This window comes from Oryzias melastigma, linkage group LG11 (genome assembly GCF_002922805.2).
Source record: "Oryzias melastigma strain HK-1 linkage group LG11, ASM292280v2, whole genome shotgun sequence".
Classification (NCBI taxonomy): domain Eukaryota; kingdom Metazoa; phylum Chordata; class Actinopteri; order Beloniformes; family Adrianichthyidae; genus Oryzias; species Oryzias melastigma.
Window position 1 is genome coordinate 22,831,933 of NC_050522.1, and position 24,321 is coordinate 22,856,253.

Consider the following 24,321-nt stretch of genomic DNA (forward strand, 5'->3'; position numbering starts at 1 on the left):
GTTTTTAGTTGTAAACACTCCACTCTTGTGTGAAAGACTTTATCTCGTTCCATCAAGGACTTCCAGACTTTTTGCCCTCTTCCAAAAAGAGTTTTGAGAAGGTGTTAAAAGGTCTATTTATTTCTGTCCTTCCACAAACTTTTACAAATTGAACAGCAGAGTGTTTGCACCTGTTGACGCCCCCGCCCCCCCTCCCCGACTGTGTGTGACTGATGATCTGATGGATTCAGACAGAGTGGGCCGCCGTCGCAGCAGAGGCCAGCTCCTCAGCAGCAGCTTTGCTGCCGGCGGCGGTGACAGTCGCCGGACCTCTGGGGGTCACTCAGTCAAACTGTGAGCGCCAAACAAAGCAACAGTAAATATCACCGCAGCCAACAAAGGGACAGAGGTTGGACCGACTGGGGAGACGCCATAGAAAAAAAAAAAGAGCAGAGAACACAGAGAGGGCAGAAAATAGGGATGGGGAGGGAGGGAAGTGGCTGCAGGCCGCGTTAAAAAAAGAGTGTTTCAGCCTCTGAAGGGGAGGCCTGATGACTCCCTGCCTGGAATGTAAAACCCCTTTCACACTTTCACTGCTTTGCTTAATCCGATGGCAGCTGAATGTGTCGGTGTGATATCTGGATGACCCCCCCGGAGCTTTTCTTTTCTGCAGCATGTTTTTGTAGGGACCAATAGAGGCATGCATGTTTGAACGCTGACCAGTATGCACAGCAGCTACTTGTTTGTCTGCATATAAACAGGTTTGGTAAATAATGAAGAGCGCGCTGAAATCAGGTCCCATTTAGTCCTAGTTAATGTTGTTTTTTCCATTTACTGTTATATTTTTCTGATGTTTACATGCTGCAGCAATAAATAGGTAGATTACATCGTTCTAACAACACATTCTCACTCCCAACACGTCACGTATTGACGTTTGGTTAAGGACCTTCTGCATCAAAAATCCAATTAAATCCTTTAGTCCCGTTGCAACCAAGAAGACATGTCAACTAGAGCTGAGTGTCGGTTATAATAACGAATCAATTCAACAGAGTCTGAATTGATTCGATTTTTAAAATTTTAAGTTTATATACATTTGTTTAGAAATACATAAAATTTACTATGTAATTTGAGTATATTAATCTGATCCAGTTCACATATTATAAAATGTATCTGTGAAATAATGAGATTGTTAATATAATAAAGTGTTAAATAGATTCTCTAAAGGAGAAGTTCTAACAAAAATGTTCAGATCATTAACATTGTAAACATTGTTCTGCTTCTCCTGGAGGATGTTTCAGTTTGGCCACTAGGTGGCGATCGCGCTATAGAAGTACACATTATTCAAGAAGAAGAAGACAGGTAAAAAAAAGTTTTAGACTAAAAATTGTTGCTATAAAAAATATTTCCTCAAAAGAGTTTGGAAAATGAATGCCTGTGAGTTTCTAAAGATGTTAATTAAGTCAACAATGAATGTTTCAGTCGACCTAGCATTAGCATTAGCCGTCCTATGGAAAATTCTATTGAACGTTAGCATCAATCTAGCGGACTTTAGCTTTATGTGCAAAATCGAAAAAACTTAGGTTAGCCAAAAATGCTAGCATGTACCTGAAAAAAAATAGCTAAATGTAAAAATAGCCTAAAAACTGAAACAAATAAATAAATAAAAATGCCTAAACAAGCCAAACAGCTAGCGTGTTAGCTAAACTCCAAAATAGTCTAAAAAATCTTAGTAAATTCCAAAATAGTCCAAAAAGCTAACAGAATGCCAATTTTTTAAACTTGGAAACCGAAACTTTTTAACATAATTATAAATAATAAAAAGGCAGGAATATTATTCCAGAATAAATCAACTTAAACCTTAAATAACTTTTAATATTTTACTCTCTGTACAAATATATATTTTTTCAAAATTGAAAAATTTCTAAAATGAGCGCAAGAAAACATCGGGTCATTAATAACAATAAGATAAAATGATCTGGAGGGCCGGATAGAATCACCTGGAGGGCCGGATCCGGCCCCCGGGCCTTGACTTAAACACATGATCTACACCTTGACCCGAAACCATCAGAAATGGAAAGATTTCATTGCTGCTCTAAGCGTCTCAAGGCGTAAAGGACAGTAAGTTAAGTTAGTATCAAAAAATGGCGTTTTAGGTGTCCCCAACTTGGCGTTTTTTGATGTTCTGGCTGTTGCCATTAAATCTCAGGCCCCCAACCTCCGGGTCATGAACCAGAACCAGTCCGGTACCAGTATGCAGAGTACACTGGTATCCTAACCCAGTACAGGTTGGGCTCTGGTTCCATATCTGGTACCGGTTTGGGTCGGGTACGGTGTCCTGTACTTGCCCAGAGGACCAGTCACCGTCCCAGGGACCACACTCAGCACCGGATGTGGTACTGGACGCGGACTGGTCCTATGGACATGTCCAGTACCGGAACCATCCATGTGTGCTCATATTCATTTTTGTCATTTTAGATTTAAGACGCATTTAAATAGGAATGAAAATAGTATTGATAAGCTTCAAACGTTTCAAGGTATTAGAATCTTTAAGAGTTAGAAGCAGAATGGAAATGAATTAGTGAAAATGTGTACATTTAAAGTAATTGTCTTATATATAGATATTCATTTTTTTGTCCTTTTTTAGCTATTTAAGCCATTATTAATACAAAACTTTCTGAAAATGTACAATTTTTCCAGCTTTATTATTCTTAAACAAATGAAAAATAATTAATCTTATAGGCATGTTTTAGTTTGCTAAATTAGCAATGGCCAATGCAGTTTTTCAAGTTAATATTCGATTTTTTAATTAAATTATGGCTTTTCGAGAACTGTATTTTTATTGATTCCTTAAATTGGCATTTAGTAAGTTACTTTAATGGTTTAGGATTACTTTTATTCCCTCTTCAGACAGCTTCAGCTGCCAGTGTTCACACATTTTCTCAGAAAATCTTTCCTTTGTTGTGTTAGAGGCTCTAATGTGCTACTCGACATATTCGAAGTGAAATTAGCCGTCAACGCCGCATCTGGGGATTTGTCTTTGACTCGGCTGAGCACAACCTACATCAGAACACGGAGGTTAACCAGTCCGTATGCAACAATACCGAGAAACTAATCCTGATTACTTGTGGGGATTGAGTTTAACATCTCATTTGCATGAGCTTCGAGGAAAGCTACGGAAAGCCGTAAGAGGTTAACAGAAACTGGTTGGAAAACCAAGAAGACGCTAAAGTGAGTTAATATTATGGAAAGTGGTGATACATAACATTTTTCACTCTTCAGACTTGTTTTTGACCTTGATTTTTTAAATAAATGCTTTATTTCTTTTTTTATTTTGAGCACATCTCTTAAACATCTGTTATGTACTCGTCATAATACAACATTTTACCATAAAATATTTAAATGAAAAATGTTTTTAATAGTCACATATTTGCATTTTTTAAAAAATCTTTTTAGAACTTACATTTTTACAGTTTCTGTGATGTGAACCTGCTAATTTATTTGATTTTTAGATGTAAAATTATTTAAATTGATGCTAATTACGATTGACTATTTTGAGTCTGGGTTCAGAAGAACCAGAAATAACCTCAGCAGGGAAATAAATCCACTCAGAGCAACAAAAGACATATTTATCTCAAAGGTAGACTCTCAGAAATGATACAACTCAACCAAAGGTTTTTGTATTTTTTCTTTTCTTCTTTTACGAAGAAAAATGATCAAACTCCAGCCCTGAAAGTATTGGTTTAGTGCCTTCATCTAATTCTCATTTCCATCCACACAAAATGCTTCCACTTAGTATAAACTCACTAAACAACGCAGCTGTAGCGGGTATTCGGGCTGACTCACAAAACACATGGCTCTGAATTACACTTTGTCCCCTAATGTGAGAATGTGATTGAGCGTTCTTTTAAATCGGTCCACGGTCTGTCTCCTTTCTGCATCTCTGGCTCTTAACCCCCTTATTGTTAAATAGACCTTGCAGATCAAAAGATCTGCCCACGCCTGAAAAAAAAGCAAAGCACGCTTTTTAGTATTTTCTGTCCAGCGCTGTGGATTAAACACCCACACACGAGTTCTCTCCTTCAACTCTCCAGCCCTAGAGAGAGCCGATTGATGTCGAACTGCTGAGATGCTGCTGCTTCCTTCAGTTTCATCTGTTTTTTAAAGTTACTTTAGCCGGGAAGTATTATACTTTTATAGTCTTTGCCGATTTTGCCGAAAATCACCAAGAAAAAAAAGTTTTTTTAGGAATCGATTTAAAAAATGTAACTAATTAATCGTAAACCTGGGAGAGAATTAATTGCGATTAATCGCATTAACTTTTTTAGTTACAGTATTTGCCGACCACTTATTACCTGTGAATAATCACAATATAAAATCCCACACAGAACTGTATATTTAGAATGTTTATGTTTAATTAATGCCATCAATTAATCAATCAACTAATTAATCGCAAACTGGGAAATCGCGATTAATTGCGATTGATTCTTATATTTTTTAGTTACAGTATTTGCCGACCACTTATTATCTGTGAATAATCAACATAATGAAATCACACACAGAACTGTATATTTAGAATGTTTATGTTTAATTAATGCCATCAATCAATTTGAAACAAATAACTCATTAATGGCAAACTGGGAAAATCGCGATTAATTGCAATTAATTCTTATTTTCTTTTTAGTCACAGTATTTGCTGACCACCTATTACCTGTGAATAATTGCAAAATGAAATCACACATAAAACTGTATATTTAGAATGTTTATGTTTAATTATTGCTATCAATCAATTTGAAACAAATAACTAATTAATCGCAAACTGGGAAAAAAATCGCAATTAATTGCAATTAATCCTTATTTTTTTAGTTACAGTATTTGCCGACCACTTATTATCTGTGAATAATCACAATATGAAATCACACTCAGAACTGTATATTTGGAATGTTTATGTTTGATTTATGCCATCAATCAATTTAAAACAAATAACTAATTAATGGCAAACTGGGAAAAAATCGCGATTTATTGCGATTAATCCTTATTTTTTTAGTTACAGTATTTGCCATCCACATATTTTCTGTGAATAATCAACACAACGAAATCAGACACAGAACTGTATATTTAGATTTTTTATGTTTAATTAATGCCATCAATCAATTTGAAACAAATAACTAATTAATCGCAAACTGGGAAAAATATTATCGCGATTAATTGTGATTAATTCTTATTTTTTTTAGTCACAGTATTTGCCGACCACTTATTATCTGTGAATAATCACAATATAAATTCACACACACAATTGTATATTTAGAATGTTTATGTTTAATTAATGCCATCAATCAATTTGAAACAAATAACTAATTAATCGCAAACTGGGAATCGCGATTAATTGCGATTAATTCTTTTTTTTTTTTAGTCACAGTATTTGCCGACTACTTATTACCTGTGAATAATCACAATACGAAATCACACACAGAACTGTATATTTGGAATGTTTATGTTTAATTAATGCCATCAATCAATTTAAAAAAAATTAACTAATTATTAAATTATTCGTGATTATTCTTTTTTTTTTGTTACAGTTTTTGCCAGCCAGTCATTATCTGTGAATAATCACAAAATTAAATCACACACAAAACTGTCCGTTTAGAATGTTTGTCCTTAATTATTGCTGTCGATTAATGAAAAAATAATTATATTAATCACACTTTTATGCTATGATTAATCACGATTAACCGCAGTGTTTTACTGGGTAAATTTTATGACAAAATGCAGCTTTTGAACAAAAACAGGCCAAAGAAAAACATTTTTCTTTATTTTCATTTTTTTTTAAATGTATCAAGTGTTAACTCAGAAGTGTAATTTGTGTGCACAAAACACATCAACAGCAGGATAAGCAGACCTGTTAAGATTTTTATGTCTGCAGTATTACTCCAAGAAAACAAAGATGAACAACAATATATATTTGTAAAGTTGCTGCACAGCCTGCTTTAAAACAACGTTTTCCTTCATGATTTGAACAAAAACAATAAAATCACAGTGCTCGGGTGTAAACCTCAATTTGGTCTGATTTCAACTGGGCCAGACCAGTAACAAAACAGCAAAATACCCTGTGGTCAACGTATCTGTGGTTTTGTTTTTATTTTTCTCAGTTAGGAAAAAAAAAACCTCAACCAACCTGGTAGTCAAATCACTTATTATTACACATTCATTCACAGAGATCGATGGATTTCAAAATAAAATACATTTTACAAATATATCTATACATTTTTGCATCTTACCCAGACATGACGCACATGCAAAGAAATGCTGTACAGTACCTGCTTTGCTCCCCCTATTGGCAGGATTGTGCATTTCGGTTATTTTTTAAAGAACCATAACTCGCCACAGGAATGGGCTAGAAACTTCCTTTTTTTAACATCCTTTTATTTTTTTCCTCTTCACGACTGGGCCAGATTAAACCATCTGGCGATCCAGAATCGGCCCGCGGGCCTTGGGTTTGACACCTGTACCATAGTGCCTTCTAATTAATCTATCAGTTAGATATATTTATGATCCTACCAGTGAAATGTGGCACAAGGGCAGCATAGAATAATCCAGACTATTATTAAATAGAGATTATTCTCTTCTTTTAAAAAGAATTATAATCATATTTATAGTTATTAATTTGAGTATGTGTATATGATATTGAGTACTGGTGAGTACCAGACCACTTGGAGAGACTTGAAGATGCTTTGATTTGGATTCAGTGTTTCATGATAACAAGTTAGACTAGAATAATTTAAGATCTATTTTTTCCTTCATTGCAATCACTCTCTGTTGAGTTTTTGATTCTGTTCTACTTCAGAGATCCATTTCGAGATTGAGTTTTCCTCCTAAGCTTATTATGTATCCTTGCAAAGTGAAGGATTAATCAGTATTACACAGTAACCATTACAAAACAATAACTATGGTTCAGGATTACTGCGGCTTTGTGTCAAAACATGGAGGCAAAATGATCTACATGAAGGCAAGAACGTGTCTTCTCCAGCTACAATTAATGTTGATGAAACATTTATTATTTTTTTTCTTTTGCTGGTTATCATTATGCGGCTGTTTTGCATCTCCTTGAGGGCAGGATTACGATGGCGGCATCGTCCCTGCCTGCAGATGATGTGCATCTGCAGCTCATTAGTATGCACCTCCACCATCTGTCCTCCATGTTTGATCCAGTCCACTGTGACAGCATCAGTGTATTGACTCAGCCATCAGTCAGCTGCTTAATTTGTGTACAGCTCTCACTCAACGGCGTCCCAGCTGCATTTTCTTAAGTGTTTATTTAAGGATTAGGTTGACTGACAGCCCTTTTTTTTTGCCTCTCACAGTAATGGCCCCGCAGTGGCAATTTATGCTCTCACGCTGATGAACTGTTAAAAAGGTTCTGCCACAATCCAGGGGAGATCCTCCTCCGCCCCCTGGCTCGGTCTGGATTGGACTCAGTTTGAACTGAGGCGCCATAAATTCCTAAAGTAAACAGCAAGTTGCTCTCACAGAGTTCAACACCTCTGATGTATGGGATGTAGGTGTCGGCAGGATTTATCTGCTGGGGGGCCCTCAAGGCAAATATGAATTCAGAGGAGGGATATCAATCTCTTTTGTTCCAAATACAATTTTTTTTTTCGACAAATCAGATTTAACTTGTTTAAAAAATAAAATGTATAAAACTTAAATGATATCCATAGAAGTTATTCACAGTTTAATTAGCTAATCATAGCACCTCATTGATTACTAAATATGTTAGGGATAATGCACAGCTAGGTACTCATGATCAGATGTTAATGAGACAGACCGTTAACGCCACCATGTTATATATTAACCCTAATAATTTCTCACACAGGACAATGATAATACGCTGGAGTATTATTACTCTTCATTGATTACTAAATATGTTAGGGATAATGCCCAACAAGGTGTCCATTATCAGATGTTAATGCGTTGGACTGCTTACGCCACCGTGCCATCCATTAACCCTCAGAATTTCTTGCATTGGATGATAATAACAGGTTGGCATATTAAAACACCTCAGAGATTACTAAATATGTTAGGGATAATGCCCAACACGATGTCCATTATCGGATGTTAATGCAACAAACTGTTTACGCCGCTGCATCATCCATTAACCCTAAGTATTTCTTACAGTGGACAATGATAATAGGCTGGTGTATTATAACACCTCATTGATTCCTAAATATGTTAGGGATAATGCTCAACGAGGTTACCATTATCGGATATTAATGTGTTGGATGGTTAATGCCATCGCATCATCCATTAATCCTAAGAATTTCTTACTCTGGACAACAATAACAGGGTGGCGTATTATAATACCTCATTGATTACTAAATATGTTAGGGATAATACCCAACAAGGTGTCCATTATCGGATGTTAACGCGACAAACTGTTTACGCCACTGCATCATCCATTAACCCTAAGACTTCCTTATACTGGACAGTAATAACAGGGTGTCGTATTATAACACCTCATTGATAATTAAATATATTAGGGATAATGCCCAGCAAGGTGTGCATTATCATATGTAAATGTGTCAGACCGTTTACCCCCCCAAGCCATCCGTTAACCCAAAGGATTTCTTACACTGGACATTAATAAAAACAAGCCGACGTATTATACCACCTCATTGATTACTAAATATGTTAGGGATAATGCTCATCAAGGTGTGATTTATCAGATGTTAATGCGACGGACCGTTTGCACCACCGTGTCATTTGTTAACTCAAATAATTTCTTACACTGGACAATGAAAACAGGCTGGCTTAGTGTCTATGACTCATGGAGCGCCTACATTTAAAGCATTCACACTTTTTGACCCGAACTCGTTTTATAGGCGTCCATTATCACTTTTTAATGGACACCCTGCAGCCAATGAAAATGAAGTACTGCACCACAAACGTATTATCCATTTCTGGTACTATTAGATTGTGGCCAATCAGACATAAGATGTCTTGTGTGTCATGTTTCTTGTTTTTTTGTCTCTAGCAAACATATTTCTTTACCCATAATGCAACCCCAGACGTGTATTATTTATAAAAATAACACCCTAAAGGTTCTTAACTTCTGAATTGTCTGCATAAGGAGTCTTGATAAATTAGAAGATTGTGGTCATAACCGGAGAAGTTTCATGTAACTTCTCTCAGATTTTTTTTCAACAGAAACATGATTGTAGATTATTTCTAACCTGAAAAATGATGACACCAACTTCCTTTTAGTTTTCCTTCAAAGATTTACATCAAAATTTCAAAACATTTTTGTCTTTTTAATTTTTTTTTTTTTAAATAAGAGTTATAACTCAACTTTTTTGTAGAGCTTTATTTGTTTTTTTAAATAAATGTTTCACATTGTTTTGAAATTCTCTTTGCTTTGATTTTGGATTTATACATTTTTTTTATCAATATTCTTTTAAATAAAAACTATTTGATCTTAATTTTTTTGTGATTTTTGCAGTAAAAAATTACACATTTTCAAGCCTTTTGGACAGTTTCAAGGTCACTGTTGAATTATTGTGTAAAATACTGAGAAGTATTTGTTGAAAAGAAGTAAAAAGATGGAAATCAAGCATTCCTAGAAATACAGTTTAACCTGTTGACACCATATTTCTCTGAATTGCGATGTACCATTAAATCCAGGACGACACTTAATTCAACATCACCTTGAATGAAAAAAAAAGCTATAAGAATATCTATTTTGTATAGCTGGAAATAAAGTCAGGCATGAAAGAATTTAATATAAAACAGCAATAATTATAAAGTATGTTAAAAAAAACTCAAAAGTGCCCCAGACTACAGAAAACAATAAAAATAAACACTATATGTTTTAAGACAAAAAAATAAATAAATAAAGATCAATAAATGTTCTAATGAAATGCATACAAAATTATTTTCTAAATAAAAAACAGTTATAAACCAACCCAAAAAAACATAAAAATCTACAAAAATGAGATATCGTTCATTTGGATTACACAGATAAACACGTTTTCTCTGTTCCAGAATTAGACAACGTGTGAAATCTGTTAATTAACCAGCAGTTCAATTATGTCTGAACAATGTGTACAACAGCTTTAACAGAAAACATACTGCTTCAGGTTGATGCAATAACAACAGTGGACTTCATGAGGTTATTCGTCATTGAACTCTGATGCTTCCTGAAGGACATTTAAGGTGTAAATCACACACTCAGCAGCTGTGCTTCTAACATAAATTAACTTTCAATTAACAAAGTGTGTGTGTGTGTGTTTTTCAGGGTCGTAAACCGGGTTACTTCTCCTTTCTGGACCCCTTCTCTCCAGCTGTCTGGCTCTTCATGCTGCTGGCTTACCTGGCTGTCAGCTGCGTCCTTTTCCTGGCTGCCAGGTGAAACACCTGCCCTCTGCTTTTAATCCATCACTGAGAACATTTGCACATTAGTTCCCCCTCACTGTGAGTCCGACTTTTAAAGAGTCGCCTCACCTTTCGTAAGGAGCGAAAAAACCAGAACCGGTTAATTAGAAATTGCAAATAAGATATATTTTGTATTTACAAATCATAGTTTAAGTTTTATTCAGAGGGGGAACATGTGTCACGTGATATATTGCAAGACAGTATCAGAGATAATATTTCATTTTTTTTAATCAAAACTTGAATATTTTTCACACATAAAATTATAAAATATATTTTATTTAATGATCAGAACATTAAGCACTAGAACGGTATCTGATATACAAGTTGGCGATTAAATTTTTTAATCGCAATTAATCGCATTTCCTGAGTTAACTCGCGATTAATCGCAAATTAATGTGTGGCATTCTTTTAAAGGAAAAAAATGTGGAATTTAACAGTTTAACAATTTAACAGTTCTACATTAATTATGAAAACAAGAATGGCAAAATTAATAGTTTTCATCAGAAATACTTTATTTTGTAACATTGTATTGAGATAAACTTTCTTAACAATAAAAGGCTGTAACATAAAATGCCTAACAAAAGCCCAAGTGCAAGTGAAGGGCATTTTAAATTCAAAACTTCAATCAACGTTCAGTAAAATAAAATAAAAAACATCAAAAATACAATTTCCATAATTTCCTTTATTTAGATGTCTGCAGTGTTTTAGTGACGTATTGACCAACCCTCTGGATCTCTCTCTCTTTCTCTCTGTCTCTTCCCGGATCTCTCCACTTCATTTGTTGATATTTTGGGTCTCCCCGACTCATTGCCCCCCAAAGCGTGGGCCGCTCCTATTAAACAAAAAGGCCCAGACCTCCTGACTGCGAGCCGGAACCAGTTCGGTGCTCCGTCCAGGTTTGCATCTGGCGCTACGTCCGGTGCCCAGTTCGCATCTGGTACTGCGTCCGATGCCACATTCAGTCTGGGCCCGGATCTTTTCTGGTACCGCGTCTGGGCCCAGATCTCGTCTGGTACCGCGTCCGGTGCCACATTCAGGCCCGGTTCGCGTATGGTACCGCGTCTGGCCCGGATCTCGTCTGGTACCGCTTTTGGGCCCGGATCGCTTCTGGTACCACTTCTGGGCCCGGATCTCGTCTGGTACCGCTTTTGGGCCCGGTTCGCTTCTGGTACCGCTTTTGGGCCCAGTTCATGTCTGGTACCGCGTCTGGGCCCGGTTCTCGTCTGGTACCGCTTCTGGGCACAGTTTGCGTCTGGTACCGCTTCTGGGCCCAGATCTCGTCTGGTACCGCGTCCGATGCCACATTCAGGCCTGGTTCGCGTATGGTACCGCTTCTGGGCCCGGATCTTGTCTGGTACCGTGTCTGGGCCCGGTTCGCATCTGGTACCGTTACTGGGCCCAGTTTGCGTCTGGTACAGCTTCTGGGCCTGGATCTTGTCTGGTACCGCTTCTGGGCCCAGATCTCGTCTGGTACCGCGTCCGGTGCCACATTCAGGCCCGGTTCGCGTATGGTACCGCGTCTGGGCCCGGATCTCGTCTGGTACCTCTTTTGGGCCCAGATCGCTTCTGGTACCACTTCTGGGCCCGGATCTCGTCTGGTACCGCTTTTGGGCCCGGTTCGCTTCAGGTACCGCTTCTGGGCCCGGTTCGCCTCTGGTACCGCTTTTGGGCCCAGTTCATGTCTGGTACCGCGTCTGGGCCCGGTTCGCGTCTGGTACCGTTTCTGGGCCCAGTTTGCGTCTGGTACCGGTTCTGGGCCCGGATCTTGTCTGGTACCGCTTCTGGGCCCAGATCTCGTCTGGTACCGCGTCCGGTTCCACATTCAGGCCCGATTTGCGTATGGTACCGTGTCTGGGCCCGGATCTCGTCTGGTACCGCTTTTGGGCCTGACTCGCTTCTGGTACCACTTCTGGGCCCGGTTCGCTTTTGGTACCACTTTTGGGCCCAGTTCACGTCTGGTACCGCATCTAGGCCCGGATCTTGTCTGGAACCACTTCTTGGCCAGGATCTCGTCTGGTGCCACGTTCAGGCCATGTTCAGGTCTTGTACTGCGTCTGGGCCCGGTTCCCGTCTGGTACAGCGTCTGCCGCCCTGTCCGGCGTCCCAAGGGGTGCGGACCCCCAACCTCCGAACAACAGGTGCACTGGGGACTGCGAGCCGGGGGCACCCAGGGGTTCACAGGGTGACGCGGAGGGATCCCGGACCAGGTGTCGGTGTGCGACACTCGGGAACGAGACCGCGCTGTCCATAAACAAGTCCAATGTGGATGCGCGTGTAATGAGGGGCGCTTTATTTTTTGATCGGAACATTCACTTCGTTCACAGTCACCTGATCAATAATATGTTTGATACATGGAGGAGCAACGAGACAAGAGGAATACATGATTTATAAACTTCTCATCAGTATTGTGATCGGTCAGTTTTAGTACAACATGAATTTATTTCAAGATAGAAAAAGTAAATGGTGACATGCTGACATAAATCAGTTAAAAGAATAAAAAATCTATCAAACTACTATCTAAAAACTATGACACTAAATCCATATTTGGAGGAAGGACTTTAGCTGCTTTTATTTTGAAGTCAAAAGTTCTTCTGTTTCCTTATTGGCTCTTTTCCACATTTCCACTTTTGGGTTTCGTTAACTTTGCTAGCTTTTATTTTATTTAGCAGTCAAGCTGTGGCATTAAGAAAGTATCAGATGGATTTTTGAATTGTGATCAGTCAACTCGGCGTGCACTAATAATCAATGGTGAGGAGAATCCAGTAGCTTTCCAAAATAAAACTTCCTCAAAATTAGTTAATACATAGAACATTATTTTAACTCTGTGGCTCGGTACCAGCTGTACCAAAGATCGGTTCTGGTCCGCCGTCTGGGGGTTAGGAACCGTTTCATTTGGCTTTGACTCAACAACAATAGTGTTCATTCTCCAACTCATCCTCATGTGTTGTGTTTTCTCTTTTCAGACTCAGCCCTTATGAGTGGTATAATCCGTACCCGTGTTTTCGGGAGAGGCGAGACATCTTGGAGAATCAGTACACGCTGGGTAACAGTCTGTGGTTCCCGGTCGGCGGCTTCATGCAGCAGGGTTCAGAGATCATGCCGAGGGCGCTGTCCACCCGCTGCGTCAGCGGAGTCTGGTTGGTGTTTCGCTCTCTAATTCATGAAATAAAACCAGCTTCTGAAGTCGTTTTTGGACTTGTTTTATTTTTATTCCAACTTTGTTACAATCAGTAAGGAGATTTTAAAAAAGAAAGATTGAATAAGTTTAAGCAAATAAAAAAAAATAAAAATTGGTTTGGATGTTTAGAATTTCACACTGTGGGTTGTGTTTCAGCAACAGTCTGGTTGGCAAACACTAGTAAAATGCTCAACAGCACCTCCTGTTGGTCAGAGTAGTTTTTGTCCACAAAAATTAAGAGAAAGGGTCATTTTGAATAAGACAAGATGGAGAAAAGTAAAGGTGAAGCTACATGATTTTTGTGTACAAAAATTTTGTAATATTGTTTGTTAATTTTGCTTCATTATTTCAAAATAAAATAAGTAGTGAAAAATAATATTGTGCTCCCATAAAAAAAAGATAAAATAAGCTAAATAAGTGAAATTATTGGTGATTAAAAAGTAGCGTCAGAAAGCAAACGTCAAGAACTCATTTCAAATTTTATATATTTTTTTGTCTACTGAAGTAACTAAAACTGAAGAACCAGAAAACAATTTTCCTTATGGCTTTTAAAATAAATTTGACAATTATTATTATGATTTTGAGTGTGTTTGTTTTGTTTATTGGTTACAGCAGCCAAAAAATAAAGTGAATGAATAACTAATAAAAGGAGGAAAGTATTTTAAAAAACCCACATAATTAAAATAAATTAAATTAAAATGAAATAAAATGAAATAAAATGAAATAAAATGAAATAAAATGAAATAAAATGAAATAAAATGAAATAAAATGAAATAAAATAAAATAAAATAAAATTAAATTAAATTAAATTAAATTAAATTAAATTAAATTAAATTATGTTAAACAAATAAGTAAAAATAAAAAGTTTGATCCTTTGGGTCAATCAGGACTAAAATAAATATTTAAAGAAAAAAATCAACTATTCGAGCAACCAAAACCAAACTTCCTTCTGTCTATTTACTAAGAAATACATGTGACAGTGAGAATATGAAACCTTTTTGAACAATTCTCTTTTTCCCTTCCCTCTTTCCCTCATTTAATATGCAACCTAAAAGGAATAAACTGTTATGAATCGTTCATGAAAATAAACTTAAGCTTCAAATACAAGAATTTAAAAAAAAATCATTTTACTTTTTCACTACATCTCCCATAATGCATTGGGTTAAAGTGACTTCTGCACTATGCTACTAAAATAAAACGATTTATTCACCCCAAAAATAAATAAAACATGTTTTGTTAAAGTTACATTTTGTATTAAGACAAAATAAAATTTCAAAATGTTCACTTTTTGTGTTGTTACAATTGAACATAAATATGAATATAATGTTTTTGTGCAAAAAACAAGCATGTTGTGATCATATCATTGTTCAAAAATTACAGTTGTTCTGGCACAAACATTTAAAAAAATATTTACAAAAAAAAAATCGCTCTTTGGAAATAATATATTTTTGTTTTTTGTGAGGTCACATAAAATTGCACATTAATATAGTTATTAATACATTAATGAAGAGGAAAACAACAACTTGAGCTGGTATTGTGACTTTCCAATTTTTTATCCCTTTTTTTCCCACTTTTGATTAAAAAAATGTATTGTTTGAATCAAAATCAAGGACTTCTAAATATATATTTTTTTATCTGAATGTACTGTATTTTCCGGCCCCCCTTCCCCTCTGCCCTGTAGCTTCAGTCTAGCAGATGGTGCAATGATGCTGAAGGGACCGACGGGCCCATCAGCATCTTTTCTCGGCCCTCTGAATGTCTGATAGTTAACCTCATAAAAGCCCATAATGGCTGTGATACACGCTGTAACCTCCTTACGCCGGTCTCATCTGTCTTTCTCTGAGTGCTGCCATGTCAGGGCCACATCAATGCGCACAACAAAAAAAAAAAAAAGGAAAATATAGCGGAGAAATAAGGTTAATCAAACTGTAAAGCCATATTTATGTCAACAAAAACCCTCTGATATAATTTTAAACTTTGAATTTAAAAAGGGCAATCCTTTATGTTCATGAGGTAATTGTAGTCCAGGAAATATCGGTTTTGAATAGATTTTTTTTGTCATGTTTTAGCTTAATAAATGCGGTAAAACAGAATTTAGAGCACAAACTAAATCTTTAAGTCTTCAGGCAATAAAAGAATTTCCACAATCTTAAACCAACAGAATTATAGCTTTTAGGAGGGACTCCTGGTGTAGTATTGGCAATAAAAATGGTTTTTTCTTCTTCATACTACTTGAATAATAGTTCTACTGGGGTTGTAATAATTCATTTTCACCCTGTACAGTAAAGCTCACTACATCAAATAATTTACCTTTTTTTTTACAGAAGATTTCTCAAAACCTTTGATGAAATTCACAAAAAAATGTCATATATCAATTTTTATGAGTATTAATTACAATACATTGGGTGGCTTTTCTTTTTTTTTATTTTTCACAAAAATATTAGTTTAAAGTAAAGTATTGACGTTGGTGTTCAGAAGAAAAACGCCACATTTACCCACTGTCTCAAATTTGATACACAAAGTTTTCACTGTATTATAAAGACGTATTATCAAGCATAATGCCAATACAGCAAGTATTAATCTAAAGAAATGAGTAGCAATAGATGAGCTAATCTCATCATGCAGTTTTGAAAATTTTCCCACCAAAAGTGTTTTTGAGATTCATGGAGGCAGCCATTTTGAAATGTGAATGAAAAGTCCTTCTACTGCCCCCTAGTGGAATATTTAGTTCACTACAGTGCAGAAAACATGGACTAAAATTTATAAAATGGGGAAAGTTTGGATCATGGTGATGACAGAGGTCTCAGAAATGTCTATCAAATGTGATACGAATAGTTTTATAGACTAAACAGCGATTTGATTCATATCAATATATGTGGTGGTTGACTCGATTTATAGTCAATATTGGTTTATTTTTTTACAATCATTGACATTGAATTGATCAAGGACATCTTTGTTCAAAATATCTACCAGTTTGACTCAGAAATAAATCTCTGCCACCATCCATCATGAGTATCCGCTTTTCTTGCATGGATACTTGTCAGTTAACGTTGCACACATAGTAGTTCTACTCCACTTATCTTTGGATCTATTGTCAAACCATTTTTAGTAGTTTTTTGTCTATGTTTATGTCGTTTTAGGCCAAAATCAAAAGAACCTGTGTCGTTTTTTTAGGACATAGTTTCTTTAAAGCAACAGATAATTACCTCTGAGTTGTGGACAGGACCGTTGGCGCAGAACAACCCCAGCCCCCTTCCCCCAACCCTGTCAACCCCCAACCCAACATTACCGGGGGACAAAAATGGCGAGCAATATTGGCAAGAGGACCTGGCCGCAGAGAACAACATGGCTCCAAGATGGCACCAGAGCGGGAGTCCTCGACCGAAGTTAAAATGACGTTCACACTTTTTCCAGAGAAAAACACCGCAACCGGGTTATGGTTAGGGTTAGGCACCGATATTTGGTTCCTACTTATACGGTTCTACCGTGGACATGTCAATCACTTGTACTCAGTTCAGTACTTTGAAGTTCTAGCCAATCCTTCTGCCTTTCCTGTGATAGTAGGCGACCTGATCAGCGGGTAAAATACTAATCCAATACGAGCGTTTTTGTCCTGTTGCACCGCGGCAGTTCTCTGGCTGAAGCCAGCCTCCCGGACTTCAGCGGAGCTCGCTCGCTCCATACGCCTGCTCAGGTCTCCTGAACTGTGATATTTTTCTTATTTTCATCGAGACAAAAATACAAAAAAGGTCCCTTAATTTGTACCCTCTTGGGTTGATGCGGGACAGCCTTCAAACTCTGTCACAGAGACACAGAAACACAGTGGAAGTGGCTGTCATGCAGTCACCCCGCCCCTCCACCGAGTGAGGCCAAAGCTCCAGTAACCCCTCAGACACCGCGGCCCTGCAGCCGTGGCGTCTCGCTCAGGGTCACGTTTGACAGGCGTCAAAAAACGAGACACCCAAAACATCCATTTTTGACGCGGAGATCTTAACTATGCATCAGTATTTGATGACTTGGGAAAGATGTAGCCATTAGTTTTTATTACTGAAGTACCAAAATTGGCACCAATTAGGAACCGAAACTAAAGAACCGCTTAGACACCAGAACCGAATAAAACCCAATCCGTGCCCAACCCTAGTTACGGTTAGGGCTAGCAATCTTCTAGTATCGTTACGCAAATTCAGCTTCCGGCTACAGTTGCGACATTTCCGCATTCCGCCTAATGATGAGATTAATGTTATCTTTGGGCGCCATCTGGCCTGCAACCAGGTCCCCCTCAATATTGGAACGATCCAGCAGTACAGCTATGAGCCTGATGCCATTTGGATGAGGAAAACAAAGACGTATTTGATCTTGTCGTCAGCAAGTGAGGAAAGAAACGGAGCAAGGAGCTTGTGGGCTGTTGATTACATTTACTACGTCACAAATACAACCGTTTTTTTTTGTCTGCCTCTGATTCAGAACGATGTAGATGAATAAACAGAAATGCAATTTTAATTTTATTTTATTATTACGTTTATTTTTGTGTTTCTTTTATAAATTGGTGTAATAATTTTATATTGCATTAGTTTTAGTTTTATAAAATATTTGATGTTTTATATTGTATTTGTTTTTTAATATCCTTGATAATGTGTTTTATTTGATTTCTTTTAAAAATGGTTTAAAATGGTTAATATGTTTATAATGTTTGATATTATGTATTATTTTGTAAAGGATTACAGATGGAAATTAGCCACTAAGCTACAATCTGGTGCAACATCTTTGCTTTTTAAGATCAATGTATTTATATACTGTCCTGATAAATAATAAACAAACAAACAATTATAGTTTTCTTTAAACATGTCCTCTATCATCAGAAAAAGGCAAAAAAGCAAAACAAAATAAGGAATAACTACACCCCAAATTTTTATTGATGGACTACCAGAAGATGGTTGTTGTTGCTGTTTTTAAAAAAAAAATGTTTGCACCTGCATTTGAAGATATAAAACGTTTAGTGTTTTACTCAGATTGAATCAAACATCTTCCATTCAAATAATGCCCTCCCAATGATGACTTTTGGACAGGAACCTTCCTCCTGTCATTTGGAAATTCTAACTGTAACTCTTGCTAATGTAATGTAATCAAACCTCGAACTCCCTTTCTTCATCACTTCTTTTTTTATTTCCGCTGCAGCAAAGGCATCTGTCTCTGCTGCATCCCAGGTTCATGTTTGGGTTTTTCCTTAAAACTCCTGACGTTCCCTGCGGCGCCCTCCATCTGTCTCCGTCCTGCGAGATGGGGGGGCACATGTTTATTCTGAGTCTGCAGCTGCAGGATACATGAAGGTTAAAACCGTCCGTCCTTCTCCCGTTCGGCAGGTGGGCGTTCACGCTCATCATCATCTCCTCGTACACGGCCAACCTGGCAGCGTTTCTCACCGTCCAGAGGATGGAGGCGCCCATCGAGTCCGCCGATGACCTGGCGGACCAAACGAACATTCAGTACGGAACGATCCATGGAGGATCCACCATGACCTTCTTCATGGTGAGTCGGGGATCTCCTAAAATCATCACCTGCTTTTACTAAAACGTGTCAAAGAGCTCAGCCTCAAAACGGATGGCCTCATGAACTGAAGTCAGCAGATAATGAGGGTTTCTGCTGAGTCATTCACTCCAAGGTAAGGAAGGAAGGAAGGAAGGAAGAAAGGAGGGAGGAAGGAAGGAAAGGAGGGAGAAAGAAAGGGGGGAAGGAAATGAGGGAGGGAGGAAGGAAAAGAGGGATGGAGGACAGGAGGAGGGAGGGAGGAAGAAAGGAAGGAAAGGAAGGAGGGAAAAGAGGGATGGAGGACAGAAGAAGGGAGGAAGAAAGGATGGAAGAGAGGGGGGAAGGAAAGAAGGAGGGAAAGAAGGAAGGAAGGAGGGAGGGAGGATGGATGGAAGAGAGGGAAGAAGAAAGGAAGGAGGGAAGGAAGGAAGGAAGGAAGGAGGGAGGAGAGAAGGAGGGAGGAAGAAAGGACGGAGGAAGCAAGGAAGGAAAAGAGGGATGGAGGACAGAAGGAGGGAGGGAGGAAGGAAAGGAAGGAAAGGAAGGAAAGAAGGAAGAAAGAAAGGAAGGAAGGAAGGAAGGAAGGAAAGAAGGAAAAGAGGGAGAGAGGACAGAAGGAGGGAGGGAGGAAGGAAAGGAAGGAAAGGAAGGAAAGAAGGAAGAAAGAAAGGAAGGAAGGAGGGAAGGAAGGAAAGAAGGAAAAGAGGGAGAGAGGACAGAAGGAGGGACTGTGGAAGAAAGAAAGGAAAGAAGGTAGGAAGGAAGGAAGGAGGGAGGCCCAATGGAGGGAGGTAGGAGGGAAGGAAGGAAGGAGGGGAGGGAGGGAGGAACCTCCCCAAAAATAAATGAAATACAAACAAATCTGGACTGATAAACAAAGAGACATAAAAGTTAAAAAATGATAAACGGATCTTCTGGTTCACTATTGGACGGGAGTATCTGGCTCTCTTTAATCTGAAATTATCACAGAATAAATACAAAACAAGAAGTTAAAATGTCGCCCCGAAAAAACCTATTTGATATTTCTGACGTCAGCGTTACGTCTCTTATGGGTAAACCTGGTTCGTGGTGGGATTATATAAGTTTGCTTCCACTCCCTTGCTATCAATCTATATTTTGATGCCCAGTTATCTTATGTTTGACATGTCTTTGTACAGATCTAAACCTCTGTTGATTGTATTTAATATGCATCCTTAATTACATCCGGTAATTACAGACGGTAGTGTTAGGATACATTTCCATGGAGATAATATATTTGATCATATAGTAAAATATCTAAATATAATAGATCTGGAGAAATGTACCGATGTGTCCTTGTGTTATTACTCAAGTACTTTAGATCTTTTAAGAGAAAACAAAATTGATTTTTTGTGTCCTATTTATTACTAAACTGGAAGCATATTTGTATATTTGTAAGATTATTCATCAAGTTTTCCTAATGTCACGGTCATTTCACCCCCCCTGCAGAATTCACGGTACCAGACGTACCAGAGGATGTGGAACTACATGTATTCCAAGCAGCCCAGTGTGTTTGTGAAGAGCACGGAGGAAGGCATCGCCCGCGTCCTCAACTCCAAATATGCATTCCTGATGGAGAGCACCATGAACGAGTACTATCGCAGCCTCAACTGCAACCTCACGCAGATCGGAGGACTTCTAGACACCAAAGGATACGGCATCGGGATGCCTCTGGGTGAGGAGAACGCTTAAACCAAGAGGAGAAAACCAAGAGCTTCAACGGACGGAGAGATTTTTTAGAAAAGGAAAAAATTCATTGACTCTTTAGGTTTCATAAAGTCTAACTTAAATTATTACTCTCTAATACTGAAATGCCATTTCGATGGGGTAAAAAAAATACATTTCACCAATTCTCACTTTACATAAAACTCAAATTGGATTTTCTACTGTACAGTTGGCGAAATGCTTCAAGCCCAAAATGCTTTTGAGTGGAGTTTCAGTGTCAGATGAGGAGATTAGAGCAGATGAAGTGAACACGCAGGCCGTCAGCAGCCTGGTAAAGACCTTAATCAGGTTACAAATAAAGCAGAACTGCAACCATCAACAGTTGATTAAGCGCTAACAGAGCTAACAAGTGACAGAGCAGAAGTCAGGGAGGAGAACCGTGTAAACAACCACACCGACGACCAGCGGGGGGGAAGTTCACGCTGCACGGCCGCCGTCACAGCCGGCGAGAACGCGGGGAAAGAGCTGTAAAAACAAGAAGGCACTAAAAAACAAATGTTTGCTTTTTAATTGGAATAATACAAGACAGAAGGTTAAGTTAGCAACATAAGGTATATACACTGGAAAGGGGGAAAATAGGTCACAATAATAAATCGACTCCCATGAGTTCTTGTTTAGTTTGTGTTTTATCATGAAGTACAATTGAAGAACAATGTGTATTTTTTCTTTCATTTCGGTGTGTTTGGGAAACACGATGAGCTGTCACGAAAGGCTGTTTCCTGTCAGATGTCTGTGTTTAGTTTAGCAGTCTGCTGCCCTCAGCACAACATCCACACAATGCAGTGAACATGTTTGGTTTGTGTTAGCAGATCTCAACAATGCTTTGAAACCATAGATGTCCTTTTAAAAATTAAGCTGCAAGCAGCATTGTATGGTGCTACCCTCACCCGCCTTCACCGCTGGCTGAGCGTTTGCTACAAGCCCCTTCTGCCCCTCCCCCCCTAGTTAGAGCTACACGTGACAATTTCATAAAAAAAACAACACTTTTTTCAAAATATCAGCTTTTCTGTTGGCTCTATCTCCATAGCAACCATTGTATTTTATGATCGTCTTTAGGTGACAAACAGGTCCATGTCATTTTTAGATGAATCTGCAAAAGTAAACTTTTAGATTTCCTTAGCAACGGACATTTTTTTGTAACCACGCCCACATTCTTAATATGTTCATGTCGTATGTCATATCGTTTTGTTCAGCTTGAGCCAAGGAGTCATGTATTACATTTTCACAATATTCCTGTAATAAATATGCGAGTAACAAGGAAACACCACATCTGCAGGATAGCCATACTAATAGTGTTCATATTGTGCAAAGTTTAGCACTACATTTTTTTTTTTCAAAGTAGCTTCCAAATGAGGCTTGAAGGAGATCAAAATTTGTAAAAGGAGATAAATTGAGGAAATTCAAGATGGCTGCCTTTTCCCGAGATCAAATGTCAACAAAAGTTGTGGCAGGGTGTGTGTGAAATTTTATAAAATTATCACTCAAACAACAGTTTTTTTTAATATAGTGTGGTAAAATGTGAAAATGGCCAAATTTCACACTTTGCCACAAATCATCATCTCAGCTTTTATCCTGTCATGCACAAAAGAAGTTGATTACACATTTTTGAGTCTTTAATGCGACCCAATCGTAGTTTCAAACCAACAATCTGTCTCAAAATGGGAGTTTTCCAGCTTTCTTTGTATTTATTATTATTAAAATTATTTTTATTTTGCCAATTTTTAATTAGTTTCATCTAAAGTCTCGACTTGAACGGTCCGGTACGCTACGGTACGGTTCCTTTCCATTGCAAAATGGACCCATTAGACCAGGGGTATTCAAGTCCAGGCCTCGAGGGCCGGTGTCCTACATGTTTTCCAACCAACCTTCCATTGAAGCTCCTTATTGGCTAAACATACCTGATCCTGGAAATTAGCAGCCAATAAGGAGCTTCAATGGAAGGTTGGTTGGAAAACATGTAGGACACCGGCCCTCGAGGCCTGGACTTGAATACCCCTGCATTAGACCATGGATAGACAACTCCAGGCCTCGAGGGCCGCCGTGTCGGCATGAATTCCAGATTACTCATGACAGGTGTGTCCAGTCAATTAGAACATGCCAGAGCAGGGTATGTTGGAAAACATGCAGGAATGCGGCCCTCGAGGCCTGGAGTTGCCTATCCCTGCATTAGACGGGACCAAACCGTACCTCTTGTGAACCCCCATTGGTTGTAGGTCCATATAAAAGTGGTGGAGCTGCTGTTGCCGCCCATTGATTGGCAAAAAGGGATGACGACATTAGTAAGCACCAATATAGCGCTAAGCTAGCGATTCCGTTTTCCTCTTTACGGCGGTATTCTTCTTAGCTGCCCCTAATCTTAATTTAAATAAATTCAAATTCCTGTTTTACCCGATGTACAAAAAGTAAAGAACCGTGAAAACAAACCGCTTAGTGGGAGCGAGGCTTAACAGAGTTAAGACGCTCACCAGAATTAACTGGATCGTGCTGTACTACTCCTTATTTGTTTTGGACCGTACTGGACCGCTCAGTGGAAATGAGGCTTTGAAGAAAACAAAACAGCCGAGTGAATAGATAAGACCCGAAATAACTGCTTTTTAGCTGTAATATGGTACAGTACATGTAATTTAATAAAAATAGGTGTTCTTTTGTGCAAGTTTTAACTTAGAATCTATAAAAAAGGACTTTTTCTTAACATCTAGTTCAGTTTGGTCAAATGTTGATGCTAGGTCAGCACAATTCACTGAAGGTCAGTTGTGAGGGCTGATGTTTGTCGTCCTCAGGCTCTCCCTACAGAGATGAGATCACTCTGGGGATCTTACAGATGCAGGAGAGCAACAGGCTGGAGATCCTGAAGAGGCGCTGGTGGGAGGGAGGACAGTGTCCCAAAGAGGAGGACCACCGAGCCAAAGGTCAGCTCTGGTTTGTTTGACTTGTCAGCAAAGCACAATATTGGACATTTCTAGATAGATTTGTTTTCCACGATTCATTTGGATTTATTTATTTTCTCTTTTTTATAACTTATAATTGTATGAATGATTAGTGAGCATTCATACAAATGTGATTCTCCTGCTTCTTTCCGTATTCCTTTCAGCAATTTCAGGAATCTTGGTATCAAAATGTTTAGCTTCTTCAAAACTTTATATTCAAAGGCTATGTCTTAATCACCAATCAAACTATTGCGATATTTCACCGAATTGATATTTTCTTACCCTAGTCTGCTTCATATGCCGGTGCTTGTTATTAATTTATATTTATTTCTTTTATGAACCGTTTGACTGCTTTAAGTCTCCAAAGGACTTTTTACTGCGGTGGAATTTAAAGATGTGTTTGTTAATGTTGGATTGGCAGATTCAAAAGCTCTCACTGTTACAAATAAAGCCGTCTGAGGAAGGAGTTTACCGAACCGACAACCCGGATTGATAAAGTGTTCTGGCAGTTTAAGAGCTGCAAGCGGTTTTTATGGCTGGTGA

The 24,321-nt window shown here is 38.2% G+C and overlaps 1 protein-coding gene across 1 annotated transcript in view; it reads left to right on the forward strand.

Moving 5' to 3' along the window:
- Nucleotides 1-24,321, forward strand: part of LOC112162444 (glutamate receptor ionotropic, kainate 5) — a 104,825-nt gene that overhangs the window by 79,062 nt on the left and 1,442 nt on the right. Inside the window, exons 13-17 of the mRNA XM_024298231.2 lie at nt 10,268-10,377; nt 13,368-13,541; nt 18,943-19,108; nt 20,576-20,801; nt 23,632-23,760. Of these exons, the coding sequence (XP_024153999.2) occupies nt 10,268-10,377; nt 13,368-13,541; nt 18,943-19,108; nt 20,576-20,801; nt 23,632-23,760 (805 nt within the window). The remainder of the gene's footprint in view (nt 1-10,267; nt 10,378-13,367; nt 13,542-18,942; nt 19,109-20,575; nt 20,802-23,631; nt 23,761-24,321) is intronic.